This window comes from Elephantulus edwardii, unplaced genomic scaffold (assembly GCF_000299155.1).
Source record: "Elephantulus edwardii isolate Elephantulus edwardi_28Jun2011 unplaced genomic scaffold, EleEdw1.0 scaffold00012, whole genome shotgun sequence".
In the NCBI taxonomy this organism is placed as follows: Eukaryota; Metazoa; Chordata; class Mammalia; order Macroscelidea; family Macroscelididae; genus Elephantulus; species Elephantulus edwardii.
The window spans coordinates 9,198,682-9,217,604 of NW_006399762.1; the positions used below are offsets into that span (position 1 = coordinate 9,198,682).

At 34.6% G+C, this 18,923-nt stretch overlaps 1 protein-coding gene across 1 annotated transcript in view; it reads right to left on the reverse strand.

The window, feature by feature from the left end:
- The window catches only part of METTL14 (methyltransferase like 14), a 28,358-nt gene that overhangs the window by 1,601 nt on the left and 7,834 nt on the right, over positions 1-18,923 (reverse strand). Inside the window, exons 3-10 of the mRNA XM_006881067.1 lie at positions 18,491-18,578; positions 17,991-18,071; positions 17,565-17,652; positions 13,620-13,710; positions 12,529-12,670; positions 8,156-8,248; positions 5,072-5,188; positions 4,555-4,765 (exon numbers count right to left, since the gene is read on the reverse strand). Coding sequence (XP_006881129.1) covers positions 4,555-4,765; positions 5,072-5,188; positions 8,156-8,248; positions 12,529-12,670; positions 13,620-13,710; positions 17,565-17,652; positions 17,991-18,071; positions 18,491-18,578 — 911 coding nt within the window. The remainder of the gene's footprint in view (positions 1-4,554; positions 4,766-5,071; positions 5,189-8,155; positions 8,249-12,528; positions 12,671-13,619; positions 13,711-17,564; positions 17,653-17,990; positions 18,072-18,490; positions 18,579-18,923) is intronic.

Genomic DNA, 18,923 nt, shown 5'->3' on the forward strand with positions numbered 1-18,923 from the left:
ACCAAATTCTGTTCACCATGGGTAATAATTATGGCATTTGATATACCAGTGGCACAGTGTTTAGCATTACAGTAATCCCAAGTAACTTCAGTACAGCAAATGACTGAACAGTGCTGTACCACTTAGAAGAATGTTCAACCCAAACATAATTAACACACCAAGCACACACACCCTCACCCCCCTACCCTCGACTCAAATGACTTTTAAATACAAAGGCGTGCCAACCAGGTCCTTGTGACTCTAAACAAGAGGCTTCCAGCCCACAGCTCATCATTAGCTAAATCCAACAAATCCAATCAGCTCATACAGGATGTGTTATGTGTGGTGGAGAACAAACAGTCTACACCTGAACCTCAACCATTTTCCAGAATTTAACTGCTTCACACAAAGTCTTTTATTATAACCTTTTAAAGATACTACTAATGACAGCATCAATTCTCCTGTCCTCCCTGGTCATTGTTCAGCTCTCTGATGCATAACAAGTGATTGCAAAGACCATGGCCTGAAGGAAAACTGATGCTTTTGAGCTTTGTTGTTGGAGAAGAGTGCTGAGGGTACCATGGACTGCTAAGAAAACAAACAGATTCATCCTGGGGAGGGTTAAACCTGGCTGCTCCTTGGAGGCAAGGATTCTGAGGCTTTGCCTGACATACTCTGGTCATGTTGTAAGGAGAGACCGATTCTTGGAGAAGGTCATCATGCTTACGAGGGCGGAGGGCAGGTGCAGGAGGGGAAGGCCCTCTGAGAGATGGATTGATTCGGTGACTGGAGCAATCGGGATGAGTGTGTCGGAGACAATGATATTGGCACAGGACAGAGCAGAGTTTTGAGCTGTTGTACATAGGGTCGCTATGAGTTGCAAGTGACTCAAAGCCACATAACAACAATAACTAATGACAGAGTAAAAACAGCTTACCTACAGACTATAATAAACCCCCTCATCTATTTTTAAAACTTTCAAAGCAATGATAACTACTCCTAAAGTATATGTGATATATTGTTGTTGTTCTGTTCCACTGAGTCAGAACCAACATGAGGGTAGATTATTCATCCTTCTCCCTCAGAGTAACTGGTGGATTCAAATCCTGTGCCTTTTAGGAATGCACCATAGCTTCCTACAACCAGGCCACCAGAGCTCCATATATGTGATAAAGGGTATCCTCTGATTTTTCCAAATCAATTATGAATGCGCTCCTTAAAATTTAAACCATAAAGGTGTCAGTTTGAATACTATGCCAAGGTCAGACTATTGGATTATCAGACTCAAGCCATGGTCTTTTCAATTACTATCTATACATGTGAAAGCTGGACAGGAGAAATGGAAGGCAGAAAAATGATGCATTCAAACAGCAGTGTTGGGAAAGAATACTGGATAAACTAATAATGAACGCTATTTGAAGGATATTGAAAAACAAATAAATTCATCTTGGAAAAAATACAATCAGAATGTGTCTCAGAAATGAAGATAGTAAAGACTTCAATTCACTTGGTTTAGAACTATTACCAGGAAAAAATTCACTAAAAATGGCAATCATGTTTGCTAAAGTGGAGCAGCCAATGAAAATGAGGGAAACTCTCATTGGGATGGACTGTCACAATCGTCAATACAATGTACGCAAACATACAACAGCCATTAATACGACACAGGAATGAACAAAAGTTTGTCCTATATAACTGTTGAAACACATAATTTTACTATGAGCGAGAGCTGATTCAATAGCAACTAACAACATCTGGGATATATGTAAAAAAGGGCATCTTTAAAGAACTCCAATTAAGAACTCAATGCAAAGGCTTCTTGAGTAGACATCTCTCTATTACACCATTATATATGTGGTTAATTCTCAAAGAATGTTATAGTTTCCTTAAACAGATTTTTCTCTCTCCAAATTATGTTTATTGTCCCTAATAATTTTTGAAGGACAGGCAATAATAAATAACCAGATGATTGTTTCTGAGGAAAAAAAAATAAAATTTGTACTTTTAAGACTCATTCAACTGTGTAGATACAGATAGAAGGATATTGTGTATGAAAAGTATGATGTATAACTTAAAATGGTTAAAGGTGGTCAGACCTAAATGGATGAAAAGCTTAATTAAAAATTAAATTTTAATTATCACTTAAAACTGCTCACTTACACTCAACTGCTGTCAAGTAGAACTGACTCAGAGCTGACCCTCCAGTGTGTTTTGGAGTCTATAAATCGCATGGGAGGAAGGAAAATCATTCATCCTTTCGAGGAGCCATTAATGGCCTTGAACTGCCTGAGAACCACCTCCTGGAGGTTAGCAGTAGATCTCCCTATGGACTGTGGCACCATGTAATTTCCTAGGTTACTTCTTATACCCCTCTATAAGTAACCTGACAATTATCTACACTCTCAATTGCTTACATTCTTTATATATATATATATTTTTTTAAATAATTTTAATGAATATTTACAGAGAATTTGGATTTCCATTCATTCATTGCTGTACTTCTCTACCCGCCCAGTCCTCTCCTCCCCACCCCCCAGTTCACTCCTCTCTTTCAAAAGTAAAAGAAAGACTCCTTCCCTGGTACACAATTCCCCTGCACCCCTCCCACTGCCCCAAGTACATTCCACTATGCAACCTTAATTGTGGACTCTTGGACATTCTTTATATATTTTTAAAGCCATGAGGTCATTAAAAATACCATGAATAATTATTTAAAATTTTTAAAAATACTTGATATATTTGAAGCCAAAGTATCTAACAGGAACTATTATGTAAAAAGTTGTATGCACAGCAACCTGAAAGTACTATGTAAAAATGGAAATGAATTCTTAGTGGTAGTGAAATGATGAATCCTCCTACCTCCTTCAAAAATGTTTAACACTGGTACAATAACTTTTCAATTAACAACAGCTTAGTATCTGTTTCATGTTTGTTTTTACTCTTGACATGTTGTTGCTGACGTTGTTATGTGCCATCGAGTCACCTGCAACTCATAGTGACCCATGTACAACAGGCCTAAACCCTGCTCTATCCTGTACCAATCTCACTGTCTCCAACACACTTACCCCCATTACCCCAGTCACTGAATCAATCCACTTCATAGAGAGCCTTCCTCTCCTACATTGTCCCTCCTTGCAACATATCCAAAGTATGTTGGACGAAGCCTCAGAATCCTTGCCTCCAAGCAGCAGCCTGGTTTAACCCTCTCCAGGATGAACCTGTTCATTTTCTTAGCAGTCCATGGTATATTCAATACTCTTCTCTAACACCACAGCTCAAAGGCATCAATTCTCCTTCTATCATCCCTAGTTACTGTCCAACTCTCTGAAGCATTACAATGGATTGCAAAGATCATGGCCTGTATCAGGTGCATCTGAGTCTCCAGAGTAATGCCACTGCTCTTCAGTACTTTGGAGAGGTCCCTAACAGCAGACTTTCCCATTGCAGTAAGTCTTTTAATTTCCTGGCTGCTGGTGCCAAGAGTGTTGAGTGTGGAGCCAAGCAAACTAAAGCTGTGAACAATCTCAATCTCTTCACCATCCATCCTGATGCTGCCAATTGGCCCTGTGGTAAGAATCTCTGTCTTCTTTATATTGAGCCTCAATCCATATTGAAGGCTGCAGTCTCTTAATATAGTTTTAGTTTTATTATTTTTTTTCTTTAACTTTTCTGCTTCCTTAAAACAGCACTTGACATTAGAGATTGTTCCCAGACTCAGCAACTATTTTGGGGCAGGACAGGTTAATGATAGAAGAGAAAAATCTGTTCTGTATTTACTTTAACAACAGAGCCAAAATCTTAATAGTCGATATATATGGACAGCTATGCTTCCTGAGCAAACACATTCCTCCAATTGAGTACTTAAAGATGCTACTTTTCTTTTAAGCCTGTGAAGAGGAACATTTGTTTGTCACAAGCTCTACTGTCAAAATACTTCATTATGATGACAGAATGAAATCATCCATATGAATTTCTAAACAAACTGTGCATTTGTAAAGGAAACCTAAACAATGTAAAGCTTATTTTATAGTTATATATACAATCTACATATAACACAACACATTACTTGAATTATATGAACACTAAGAAAAATTAGTTTGAAAAAATAAGGAAGTACAAAGTCAAATAACAGTATTCCTACTTTTCAAAACCAATATACTATTTTAAATTAAATTTTAAGAACTCAAGAGTACATGCCGCTACAACTTCTAGAATAACCTTTAAATAAGCAATAAGAATATTTAACTAACAAGCTAAAAGAAAAGGAAAATGAATTAAAAACTACTTAATCAAGAACACTCAAATGAAAGGCAAAGGCACTGATTTAAACAATAGAATGTAATTTGTATCAAAGTATTTCATGACTATAACAAATCTAGGGTCCAATTAGAAGATAAAGATCATCAAACTCAATGAAATAGCAATCACTTATTCACTGGGACATATCTTATACAGGAATGTAAAAAAATTTTAAATAAAATTTATTTTACCCAGCACTCAGTCCTATTTTATAACACCCAGACAGATTCCAAGAAACCACAAAGAATTTTTTTCTTTTTTAAAGTGATATCCTACCTGGTCGAATTGTACTATCTCTTCCAAAAAGATGAAGCCGTCTTCTACCAAGACAAAAATGTTCAATTATATGAAAAATTTCCACAGGTTTTTCTATATTACCAATTTCAGGTTCTTCTGTGATGATCAAGTCAATATCAACATTAGCATGAATAAAGTCTCCATCTGTGCTACGCTTAACAGTTCCTTTGATCCCCATTAGGCAATGTTCCTAAATAACAATGACAGAAGAGCAATTTAATATAGTGTTTTTCATTTTTTTTTAACCAACAGTTATATTTCATTACATTTTACATTTATGATGTCCTCAATTCCAAAATAAGAATTATTTTTATGAATCTTTGGGTTTACAGTTCTACGGGTAAGAAGAGATGTGGTAGACCATTAGAGAACCTAAAAATAAGAGAAATAAAATTGAACTGTCAGATTTCAAGACCAAGTTAGGTGACTTTTGCAGCAAAACTAATTAAATGATTATATGTGTTAAAGAAAGTCTGAAAAGAAAAAAGGACAGTACCTTTGTTCTCTGGAACACAGCCTTTGGGTCTAAAGTTTTAGTCTTCCCAGGGTTGTTTTTATTGGTTTTAATCCAACATATATCTTCACATCTTCTGTATCCCCACTTGCGTAAACACTAAAAATAAAAAAAAATTCTTAAGGAAAAAGACTTACAATAATTAACTGACATTACAAAACTATTTAGAAGTTTGAGACACTAAATTCCAAAGTAGCCAAGTGTTTTTTAGTGCAGAAACAGAAAAGAGGAAATGCCAATCTTGAAATAAACAGACTACAAAGAATAATATATATCTTTCTGGATATTAATATAACTAGGTAAGCATGAAAACACAGAAAAGAGTACATAATGCTCTAATTTAATATTTAATATCTAATTCATTTTTATCAACAGAAGTTGAATTTTCATGTTTCCAATTACTTTAACAGTTTGAGATCAGGGATATCACAGATCAGGTATGAACATATCATGTCATAAACCTTATCCATTTAAAGAACACAGTTCAATAGATTCTAGGATATTAAGAGTTGTGTATTTATCACCACAATTAATTTTAGAACATTTCTTCTGCCCTAAAAAGAAATCCTACACCCCCTGGGATCCATCACCAATCCTGCCACAGACAAGTATTAATCTACATTCTGACTTTTTCAATTTGCTTACTCTGTACATTTCCGATAAACAGGATTACATATTGTCATTGTGATTAGGTTTTCAAAGTAAGAAAACACATAGCTCCTCTGTAGTCATAACATAATCCAAAAGTTAATTTGACTTTTTAATTTTATTGCCTCTGATGAAGCTAAACACTATTAAAACATTTCAAAGTTTTCTTCAAAAGATAGAAATGGTATCACTTGCTTACTCATTCTTGCAGCATCAGAACTTAAAGTTGACCCTCCAGAGACTTTTCAGAGGCTATCCACCACACAGGACTACACTACACTGCTCATTCTTCTCCCACAGAGCAAAGCAGATGGTGAACATACACTGACAGATTAGCAGCCTAATTCTCTACACACTGGGCCACCAAAACACTCTAAAAAAATTATATAATCTTATAAAATTTGATTTTCATATCAATTGTTTTTGGTCAAAACATTCTTCTAGGTCGTATAGCCCTGGTCTGTTCACTTGCTGTACACAGGTAACTTGTGGTTGCTGTAAAGCTGAACACTGTGACACAGATGTGTCAAATGCGAGAATGGCTACCCATTTGTGGACAGTGTTTGGTGGAGCTCCCCATTTAAAACAAGCTTGGAAGTAGGAATGGCTTCCACTTCCAAAATAGCTTGCCTCCAGAAACCCTAAGCACCTGGAAAAAGGATGAAAATTATACAAGTGTCCAGGCCTTTCATTCATAGGGTTGCTATAAGTTGCCTACAACTTGATGGCACTTAACAACAATAAACATTAATAACATGAAAAAATTAAAAGACTAATAGAGGTATTTTATGGGATAAAACCTTTATATAACTTTGAAAATAGGTTTTTATATCACAGTGTTTGAGAATCTTTATACATAAACAGTGACATTTACTGGAATAACACACTATTCTCTTCAAAATGGCATTTTCCAGGACTTGTCACTAGTAAAAGGGAGTAAAATGATAACTAAAACATTATCCTCAATTTGAGTATAAAGTAGAAATAAGGAAACTGTGTAGAATGATATTGGTAATACTATGTTCAAATATGTTTAATGTAAAAAAGACATAAAAATCACCCAAAAAGCAAGACCCAAGAAAAAGAAAAAAGACCTATTATCAATGGCATATAGTCAATACTGACTCATAGTGACCCAAAAGGACAAAGCAGAACTGCCCACAATAATAATTTACAAACAATTTAAATTATACTCATTTAAAGGTAATTTGTCATAATAATAAAATAAGTTTACAAAAATATAAGAATAATTTAATATTTTTCATGCTGCACAATTGTTTTTGTTTTTTAGGGTTTTTTACCAATATGCTAAATTAATTACATAAACAAATAAATTAAAAAAAGAATCAATCATGGAAAACCTAACTGTAGACAAGGATGAGGGTTGGAGAGCAAAAGATAGATATTAGAACTAAAAAAGGCAAATAGGAACATACACATAAATATGTATGAACTTTTCCACAGCTCCCTGTGAAGCTGACACTACAAGATATCACTGGAGTACATATAGCAGGCATATTAATTCTCACCTCTGAGCTAATAAGTGAGAGAGGCAATGTTTTTAGCAAATTGTCTCTAATTCATTATTTATACTTGACAATTTCATGCTCTGACCACAAATTTTATTTCAATATAATCCTACTTAAATGTCTTACCTCTCAAAGGGACACGAGTAATCAAATTAGCAAGATTTAATGAAGTTATTTGTTACATAACAAATAACAGGGTTTAAATATGTTAACTTAGCAGAGATGAGGAAATGGACCCATAACAGGCAGGAGGACACTTATGCCCAAAATCTCACTTTCAGAAACAAAACTGAAAACTAATGACATTTAACCACAACAATTAGACAAAACCATGTACTTTCTTTCGTATCCATTTAGAAACCTGAAATACTTTAGTTTAAAAAAAACACCAAAGTTATGGAAAGTACACATAAGGTACTTAAACCAGTCATTCAAAATACCTTGTGCTGCAGATGCTGTGTTACTTTTGCAATCTGATATGGCTCCCATTTAGAATTCATGCGTCTATCCCATTCAGAACATCTTTTAGCTAATTCACAATGGCTACTAAATAAGGCTAAATAGCTCATTTCTGAACTTCAATTTAGACTCATATTTCTAAACAATATACGTCTTGAAGACATGGGGGAAAAAATTCTTTTGAAAGAACTGCTTTTATTCCTAGTGCTAGTTAACTAACTCAGGGGTCCTACCTTTCTCATAGTCTCTTCTGAACAGGCTCTTTCTCCCTAAATAGTTTATAACTATCTAAAACAAAAGACAAAATTATACTAATTTATAAACTTCTTCTGCAACATATGGTTATATGTATGTCTTATTAATTTCAAATTCACTTCATTTAAAAAAAAACCCAAAAACCAAAAAAAAACCCAACCAAACACCACCTTACCACTCTTCCAAGGTCCAATCCTTCTCCAGAACCACACCATAGAAAAATAAAAGAACGAGGTGCTGCAATCTCATCAATTTCTAACTTCATAATCTAGAAGAAATAAGAGCAATACTGCATAAAAACTCATATCCCATTGATCCTAAGTCAAAAAGAAAAGTCATTATATATGATCAGGAATTTCGGTATATGTGTTCTTTAAGCATGCTCATTTAAATGAATAAAATAAACAGGAAATAACTTTTATTCTTAAAATTTGATTCTAGTACAAAGAACATGACAAGCATGCATGTATACCCAAACACACATCCATGCACAGGTGCTCTAATATGGAAGGAGTTTAAAGGAAACATCTGTTATATTATGGAATTTTATATGATAGAGCTTAAGAGATATTCTGACATAATTTACCATTTACTTTAAAAAAAACTGAGATGGCAAGAATAAGGTGAAATTAGCCCAAATCTACAACCGTATACAACACAACAAGAAGATTTAGTTCTAGAGAAAATAAATCAATACACACATTTTATTAAAATAACTCTGGGAGTGTCAAGTACAAAAAAATTGTAATTTTGTGTCTTGTATGTGTTATATTTTTTTTAAAAGTGCCTTCAGTAATGGTATTTCCAAATTTTGGGAATACCATCTTCAACGAATTGCTCCAGAAGCAGTCATTTTAAATGACACTTAGTCGTTTTACTTCAGTTTCTTTAAAAGTTAATAAGTTTCAAAGATCATAAATTAAATATAAGAATTAATTCATTTTATGAATTTAAAAACTTTACCTTGTATATTAATAGTAGATTCATGAAAGTTATAACCATATTATTTCTACTATATGCAGGTAGAAACGAAGAATTTGATAGCAATAATGAAAACAGTTTATATCCTTTTTACACTTACCATCTGGTAAGTCTTGAGATTTCTCTCATTAAATGGTTTCACAGTACAGTAACACCACAAAAATATGAATATGTGTATATATTCCTGCATATATTTATATGTATAAGAAAATTATTTTCTCTCTAATGATATCACTTAATTTTTTAGACTGGAAGCAGGAGTGGCATCTACTTCTTAAACAGCATGCCTTTGGAAATTCTATGAACTTTGATAAATGTCAATAGTTATAGAAAGGCTTCAGGCCTTTTGTTCATAGGGTCGTTATGAGTCTTGCTTGACTTGATGGCAATCAACCACGATACCGTAATTACAAACGTTAAATATGTGTTCATTTACAATGGTAAAATTATATTTTAAATTTTCTCTAATAAAAGCTGCCATGTTTTGAAAGAGACCCCAGTAGTGGGAACTAGACAGACTAGCAGAAAAATCTTAATTTAAATGTTAGTATTTTATATTTTAAATCTGTACTTAAATCTTGAACCAAAACACAAGAAGCACGACTATTGACTACCTGGAAAAGATTTCCAACTGGCTCTTTGTTTATGCATAGTATCAGATAAAGGAGCCCTGGTGGTGCAGTGATTAAGCTATTACCTACTAAACACAAGGTCAGTCACCTGGAACCCAGGGCCACTTCACTCCTTGGCATAGAGACCTTTATGGTCTTGCACAGATTACAGCTAGGGAAATCCTTTGGGGCAGTTCTACTGTAATATAGGGTTACTGTAACTCAGGATGAACTCAATGACATAAATCATCATACAAGCATAAAGGATCTAAGAACTTATGTCAGAAAAATACCCTTTTAAACATACTAACCAGAGCTTAAATTCAATGATATTAGCCTAAAGTCAAAGATTTGCCTATAAAATGGAAATTCCTTTATTATCAAATATCCTTTTAGCTTGTCACAGATATAAAGGAAGTCCTTGTGCTTTTACTGACCAAATTCACAGACAGACTAGCTAGAGGAAATACTATTCAACTTAATTATTAATGAAAGACATAAAGAAATTCCTTTTTTAAATTTTTTTTTCTCTGATCAAACTGACAAAAGCTGCTTTTTAAAATTAACACTCAATTATAAAGAGGAGCTGGTAAAACTGACATTGTTTAATCAAACACTCCTGAAGGAAATGCATGTACTTTAACACAATTTATATCCTTTTGAAAAAAATACAAATTTGCACAATTTATCTAGAAAGCATCTTAGCAACAAATATGAAGATCATGAGGTCTTTAATTCCATAATCTGTACTTTTTAATTTCAATAAACAGATTACATTTATAATCACAATATGAGAAAAAATATTGTTAATAAAGGCCGTAAAAATTTGAAGGCAATAGAAAATGCTCCAATTAGAGGTCACTTTTGAAAATATAAATGCTAATTTATATTATAATTTTATTAAAAACATTAACTTTTTAAATATTAAAATGAATATAAAGGTTAACTATAAATAAACTAACTCAGAAAAGACATATTAAGATTCAAAGACGTTTCCTATGGAACATTAGTCTTACAGCTTCACTCCTTTGCTTTTTCTACCTTTTTCTCTGGTGCAGGACCAAATGATTTTCTTCTTAAAACACCTTATCGCCTGGCCTCCATGGCATTCTTAGCCTGCTGGTTCTCCTCATATTTCTCTGATCTATCCCTTTTCACATTGACTTTCTCTATCTTCTTTAGACACAAATGTTTTCTGAGGCTTTAACTGTGACACTATTCCACTCTTTCATTACTAAGGACTCAAAATACTAATCATTCCAAAAGACAAATCTGTCTGCCCTTTGAGCTTTATATTTCTATTAGCATCCTTCACTGAATGTCTTACATATACCTGACAATCAGCATGTTCAACATTTTTTTAATTATTCTTCCTTCCATTCTTATATTTAGGCTCTCAAGGATAACTCTATCTATTAATAACACGACAGAAACCTCTGGGGTATTCTTGATTTCTCTCCTTAACCCAATCACTCAATGTTAGAAAACCTAACTCCTAAACTTATTGAATTTAGCATCTTCTTTCATTTTCTAATAAACCTACTACCATCAAGTCAATTCTACTTATACTGATCTTATTTGACAATGCATAACTGCCCCATATGGTTTTCAAAGCTTTAATTTTTATAAAAGCAGTGTCACACCTTTCCAACTATCAACCTTTTAGTTCAAAGCTGAGTGCTTTTACTATTGCACCACTAGGGCCTTTTCTATTTCTTAATTCCATCACTTTAGATTGAGGGTGCTTTCATAACACATATAGGTTACTCTAACAGTCGTCTTCTGTTTTTTCTCCAGAGTCCCCTACCTCCAGTCTAGCCTCTACCAGGTAATTTGAGCAGGTTACTAAACTAGTAATAGCTCTTAAAAGACTCCTTAATACCTCCAGGTTGAAAATGCAAGCTCCTAAAAGGCATCTTCTTAAGAAGTCACCGTTTGTTCTGACAACTCTAACCTACAAATAGACTCTGCCCATTCACAAACCAGATACTGGCATTTGCCTCCATTCTTTCTATTCCTGTCATTTCCTCTACTGTGAAGGCCTTTCTAAAATCTTTTCTATGGGGCCAATTATAACTACTCTATTTATAGCATATTGATCACACATCTATTCTTAAAATTATGTGTTTACATATTCTTTTGATCCACTATACTCTATGCTCCTTGAAGAGTAGGGTATAGATAGATATATTACTAAAACCGATTATATGTAAAATGAGTTATCAAGAATTCTGCTCTTAGGCTTTTCTAGCAATCTACTAACTACTTGTTCAGTTTTTGCCTAAAATAATCAAATAATGTCACTATGTGTTAATGGACTTTGGACAATAGCAAAAGTACACATTATAAAGCAACATTTAGAATCCCTACTGAACATACACCCCACTCTCTGTCCGAAGGAGGAGTGGCAACCACTTCCATAATAGCTTGCCTCCGGAAACCCTATGAACCTGGAGAGAGGATGAAAGGCACCCAAGCGTCGAGGACTCTCCTTCCTAGGGTCGCTATGAGTCACCTGCGACTCGACGGCACTTAACAACAAACAGCAACTGAATATCCCACGGTCTGCCGAAAGAAATAAACGAGTATTTCTTGGAGAAGGTGCAGCCAGAGAGTTTGCATGTTGCTAGGAGAGGCTATTCCTTGGGAAAGGACATCATGCTTGGGAAGATGGAGGGATGGCAAAAGAAAGGAAGACCCTCAACCAGCCAGAGAGACACAGTGACTGCAGCAATGGACTCAAGTGGACAGATAAGGATGGCACAGGATAGGACAGGGTTCAGATCTGTTGTTCACAGGCTCGCAGAGTCATATTCAACTTGACAGCACTTAACAACAATGCCACCACTAATACAAAGTAGAGATGATGTTTATAATGTTATTTTCTAATTAAATAAATAAAAACAATCATTTAAAAAAATAAGCAATTCATCAAAAATGGAAAATTTTCTCATACATCATCCCAAGTCCAGCATTTTTCATTAGCAGTGATACCGGTTTCTCGGTAATACTCTTCTAAAGGTGGTTCCAGGAGAATCACATCAAACTTGGGTGTTAATTCTCTGATGTCAAAAGCTTCTATATCTGCTTGTAAATACCTATTTCATAGAAGTATAAAGTAATGAGTAAGAAATTTTCAAACAAAAATAACAGGCAACAATGAAACAAACTAATATATTACTAAAACCCACTAGATGGCCAGCTATGACTAGACTGAACATAACAACAACTTACTGAGTAATAATGAACTATTTATAAATGTCTTTGTATAGTGTGTTGTCTTTCTTTAGTACAGAACAGACTGTAAGCCAACTCTAGGGCAAAAATATTATTATTACAAAGTAAAATAATATTTCACCTATTCATCCAGAACATATTAGATGCTCATTTTTACACTAAGCTTTAAAATCTTCCCTCTATTCTTTTACTTTTCAAAGAGAAGAGTGAATTGGGGGAGGGGGTGGGCAGGGAGAAAAGTGCAATAATGAATGAATGGAAACCCTAAGTCTCTGTAAACTTTCATTAAAGTAAATAAATAAAAAAATTTTAAAAAAAAATCATCTTCCCTCTAAATTAGAAGTCCCTAAATAAAGATTTAATTTCATTCTGGAGAGGGTTAAACCAGGCTGTTCCTTGGAGGCAAGGATCCTGAGGCTTCATCCGACATACTTTGGACATGTTGTAAGGAGGAACCAGTCCTTGAAGAGGGACATCAAGCTTGGTAGGGTGGAGGGACAGCGCAGGTGGGGAAGACCCTTAATGAGATGGATTGATTCAGTGACTGGGGTAATCAGGATGAGTGTATTGGAGACAGTGTGACTGGCACAGGACAGAGCAGGGTTTAGGGCTGTTGTACAAACAGTCGCTATGAGTTGCAAGCGACTCGACGGCACATAACAACAACAACAACAGTTCATTCACTAGTAAAATTATTCATATTCATATTCTTAATCTTATATAAGTATTGAAAAGTTCCCTAAAAGTTACTAAATAAACAGACTGATACTTTAAGCTAATTTGGAAAAATAAATCAATTAAGACACTTACATAGGAGGGGTGTTAGATTTAGCTATTAACTCATCCTTCAACCTGATGAGCTCTCTTAGTTTAGGGTATTCTTCAAATCGGTCAGCTAAACCTGCAAAAAATAAAAAATTAATTAATGAATGGAAAAGAAATGAGCATTCTTAGGAAAATAAGGCATGTCATTTTAATCTTCTATTTTTAAAAAAGTTATTTTTGAGTACTTTAAAAGATTTCAGACAAACATTTCATACTTAATACTCCAACTAGAGGTAAAAACTCAGATACTCTAGACACGGTTAGAGTCACTAACCCATTCAATTTCTCATATTTATTAATTGTATATTTCCAGTTTTCTTAAATCAGTTTTTAACCATGCCATATAGCAGAAAAATAGGCTCTGAAAGCTTTATAAATAATTAATGAAGACTGAATCTATTTGAGAAGGCAGATGTAGTCCAATCATATTTTAAATGCCTTCTAACATGAAGAGGCAATTCTTATCCAATCATATTCTGAATTCCTTCCAACCTGAGTGGCTCATTTTTTAGCACTGTATCAGACAATGTTCTACCTCTATTTCTAAAGTTTTCAACTGTTGTTTGGGGTTTTCCTCCCCCAAATATATGACAGAACATTCTTCCTAAAATGCATAGGAACAGTTGAATATAACCTTTAATACTTAAAACGTAGAAAGTATAAAGTATGAATCTAGGAAAATTTGAATCAATATTTAGATTTTGAAAGACCTCACATATCCTCATCATTCTAAATGGTCAATGCATTTTCAGATTGAAGACCTGGAGAGAAACTTCAAGTCTCACAATAGTACTACAAACAGGAGATTCATTTTCCTCCTGACCTAAAAAAACACTAATTACATCTCTGAATCTCAGAAAACATTTTATGTAAAACAGAATTGCCAGCTTAAACAACCATCATGGCAGGAATATCAACAATTTAAAAGTTCTGCCCCAAGAAAAGTATATTCATACATATAAAAGTAATGTAAGTTCATTAATTTAAAAATTAAGGTATAAACAGTAATCACTTTAATTCAAAGAGTAAAACAGGCTTCTAAGTCTGTGATTAAATTTCAAATAAAAATGTTTAAAAGAAAATCACAAGAGAAACAATGAATGAATGGAAATCCAAAGTCTCTATAAATTTTCACTGAAATTAATAATAAATTTAAAAAAAGAAAATCATAGTAGCATCAGCTGTTAATCTATAAAACAGAAGGTACAACTTCTGCCTCAATCTCTAATTCTGTAAATACTTTTTGTCCTTATTTTGCTCTTAGGCAAACAAATGTCTTAAAAGCATAAAAATTTGGCTATATAATTTTATCACTTTTTTAATTAAAATATTAAAATCAGTTTTTTATTTAAGACTTGTTTTACTCATAAGCAGCAAAACAGAAAAGATGAGTTAAATTGAAACTTTATGCTAGAATTGATAGACAATCAAGAATGTGAAAAAACAACTCACAGAAAAGGAGGTGATACTTGCAAATGGTATGTTTAGTAAGAAACTTGTATCTAAACTATATTTTAAAATCTTAGAATTCAACAATAAAAAGACAAAGAAACAGTTTAAAAAAATGGACAAAATGTTGGGACAGTTCTTCAAAAAAGATGTATGCATGTTCAATGGAGACTAAGGTGTGCCTGAGTCAGGCCACGGTCTTCGCAATTACATGCTATGAATCAGAGAGCTGGACAGTGACTAGGGATGATAGAAAGAGAACTGATGCCTTGGAGCTATGGTGCTGAAGAAGAGTACTGAATATACCATGGACTGCTAGAACAAACAGGTTCATCCTAGGGGTGAAACCAGGTTGCTCCTTGGAGGCAAGGATTCTGAAACTTCGTCTGACATATTTTAGGCAGGTTGGAAGGAGGGACCAGTCCTTGGAGAGGGACATCATGCTTGTGAGGGTGGAAGGACAGGACGAGAGAGAGAGAAAGACCCTCATGAAATGGACTCACTCAGTGATTGGGGTAATGAGGGTAGGCGTGTCAGAGAAGATCAAGTTGGCTCAGGATAGAGCAAAGTTCAGAGCTGTTGTACATAGGGTCGCTATGAGTCATAAGAGAGTTGATGGAAGATAACAACATGGTCAGTAAGTACATAAAAACGACATTTAATAATATTAATCAGTATTGGATTTAGGTGCTATCAAGTTGACTAAGACTCACAGTGGCCACATGTTGGGAACATCATGGTAGAAACTTGCTCCACCCTGTGTGCCATTAATCACTGCTGTTGTCTTAGGTGCCCAGAGTATGACTCATAGTGACTCCATGAACAAAAGATCTGACCCCTGTCCTATCTTCACACTTCCTGGCACACAGGAGCCCACTTTGGCAGTCACCATAAATACACCTAGTTGAGGGTCTTCCTCTTCTTTGCTGACTCTCCACACCTCCCAGCATCATGTCCCTCTTCAAGGAATAGCCTCTCCTAGCTCCAAGTATGTAAAGGGCTCTTGCTTCCAAAGAGCACTCCTGACAGCATCCTGTTCTTTTGGCTGTCCATGGGATGTTCGGTACTCTTCTCCAACATCATAGCTCAAAGGCATCAAGTCTTCTGGAACTTTCATTCACTGTGCAGCTCACAGATGCATAGCAAGTGATCAGAAAGACCATGGCCTTAATCAGATGCACCTTAGTCCTCAAACTGACATCATTACTCCTCAATAATTTGGAGATGTCCCTAACTGCATATTTTTCCCAGTGCACTGCATCTCCTTATATGACTGCTGGTACCAAGGGTGTTAATTGTGGATCCAAACAAGATGAAACTCTTGACAGTTTCAATCTCTTCTCATGATGTTGTCTATTGGTCCAGTGATAAGAATTCACCTTCTTGATGTTAAGATGCAATCCATACTGAAGGCTGCATTCCTTGATCTTCTGCATTCTCAAAACCTCTGACACACTTGAGACCACTGCTGCAGTCACCTGCCAGAGGGTCTTCTCTCCTTAGGTCTCCTGCCACCTTTCGAAGCATGATGTCCCTCTCCTAGCAATATGACCAAAGCATGTGAGATGAAGTTTCACCATCCTTGCTTCTATGGAACACTCTGGTTAAACTTTCTACAAGAAATATCTGTTCCTTTGGCACCCCATGGGATAGTCAATCCTGTTCTCTAGCATCACATTTCAAAGGCATCAATCCTTCTTCTGTCATGCTTATTCATTGTCCAGCTCTCAGATGCATAACAAGTGACTGACTAGACCATGGTCTGAATCAGGTGCACCTTAGTCCTCAAACTGTCATCACCACTCCTAAATACTTTGGAGAGGTCCTTATCTACATTCTAATGACTGCATAGTGCTTGGGAAGGGAAAAAATAAGGAAAGGAAATGAAGATTGATTGCTAATAGATACCGTTTCTTTAGGAGAAATGAAAAAAATGTTCACAAACCAGTGAATATGCTTAACAAACACTTTTTGGCACATCTAAATGGATAAACTGAATGTTATCTTACACAGAGGTTTAAAAAAATTGAGATGATCACAGAACCAAATGAAGGAAAGAGACAGGATGAGAAGAAAAAGAAAAGAACAAAGGGGCAAAAAAGAAAATGTAAAATGAACAGAAGGAAAAACAGAAGGGAATCATTTGATAGGGATCTTGGTGGCACAACAGTTTAAGCACTAGGCTTCTAACCAGAAGACTGGTCATTTGAGAAAGATTCTGATGAAAATTACAGCCCAGAAAATCCCAATGGAGCAGCTTCACTTTCACATGAATTCCTAAGAACTGAAGCCAAGTCAGTGGCACTGAACAAACTCCCACAAAACTTGATGGAAAATGGAGGTGTTACCAAAAGCACCCAGAACAGAGAGGGGACACTAAGCCAGGAAATAGAATTTGTTAAACACAATGTAAAAAATGAGTACTTTACATACAAGAGATTAAGGGTTAGCCTGAGTTTAGTCCTTGGCAATCCAACATACCTACATCCCTGATAAAATTCTGAGGTCTATGTCCAGTGTCTACAAAATGTTGACAATAATCATTATGGGGATTTAAGCTCTGTGTGCCCTAAGGAAAAAGGAAAAATTAAATTATAGCATACAATCTTGTGGCAGATACCATATCTCTTTATTTACATTACAAATTAATTTAAAAAATTAGTATCATTTGAAGTTAAAACAAAAATATCAGTGTTATTCTTTAGGAGCTACAGATATAAATAACACCATTACGTCATTCTAATATGCCAAATATCAAATTAATAATTTCATTAATAACCTTAAGCAATCTTTATTTTATACTAATGATCCTATAAAAACTGAAAACAAGCTTAAAAATTAGTTTTTCAAAATTTTTCAGGTATAAAGATTAAATGTGAAGTCCTACAACATAAATTATCTATTTACCTTAAGAAAAGTACTAGAATCTTTGTAAATTTCTTCTTCATATGGCAAATTTTCCTCCTCCTGTTGCATTTCTAGTTCATCCTTAGGGGGAAAAAAAATAAAGATAATTTTATTTATTGAAATTACTTCTCTAGTTTTATATCTCAATCACTTAAGACCCAAATATTATTCTCTTTCTTTAGGATATAATAAAGTTTTCAAGTTATCCTTAAAGTCAAACAATACAATTTCTGCTTTCTTGTATCATTTATTACATGTGATTGGCTGATTGATTGTATATAAAGTCAAACATGCCTCTTCAGCATTTTCAGTAACCTGGAATGACCAGAGTTTGCTGAATTATAAAAAATTATCTCATTTATGATACTATCAATACCAGAATGTCACTCTAAGTAGTCATGCCACCATCAGGCAATTTTCTTTCTGTTACATGAAAATACGTTTTCAATTTTTTTTTTCTTTAATTTCCCAACAATAAAATGGTTCCATTCTCTACTTGCCTTATAATCTTCAATTTTATCTTCATCTGCCTCTCCTTCATCTAGGTATTTACGCTTTGCATTTGGAGCAGAGGTATCATAGGATGCTCTAAAAATTAAGACTAAAATAAGTATCACAAACAGTGTATCTTGTATAAAAACTGCAAGTGTATCTATGAACAGATTACAAAAATAGCATACTATAAAAACAGAACAAGAAAAATTTTTTATTGCTGTTTCTACTAGGGGCCAAATTTTTCTTTTATTAAAATAGAGCGTCTGTGTGGGGTGGGGGAGGGGACTGTGTACCAATGAAGGAGTTTGTCTTTTGCTTGTCAAGGAGAGGCACGAACTCAGGGTGGGCATGGGGTGGGTGGGGAGAAAAGTGCAACAATGAATGAATGGAACTCCAAAATCTCTGTAGATGTTCCTTGAAATTAATAATAATAATAAT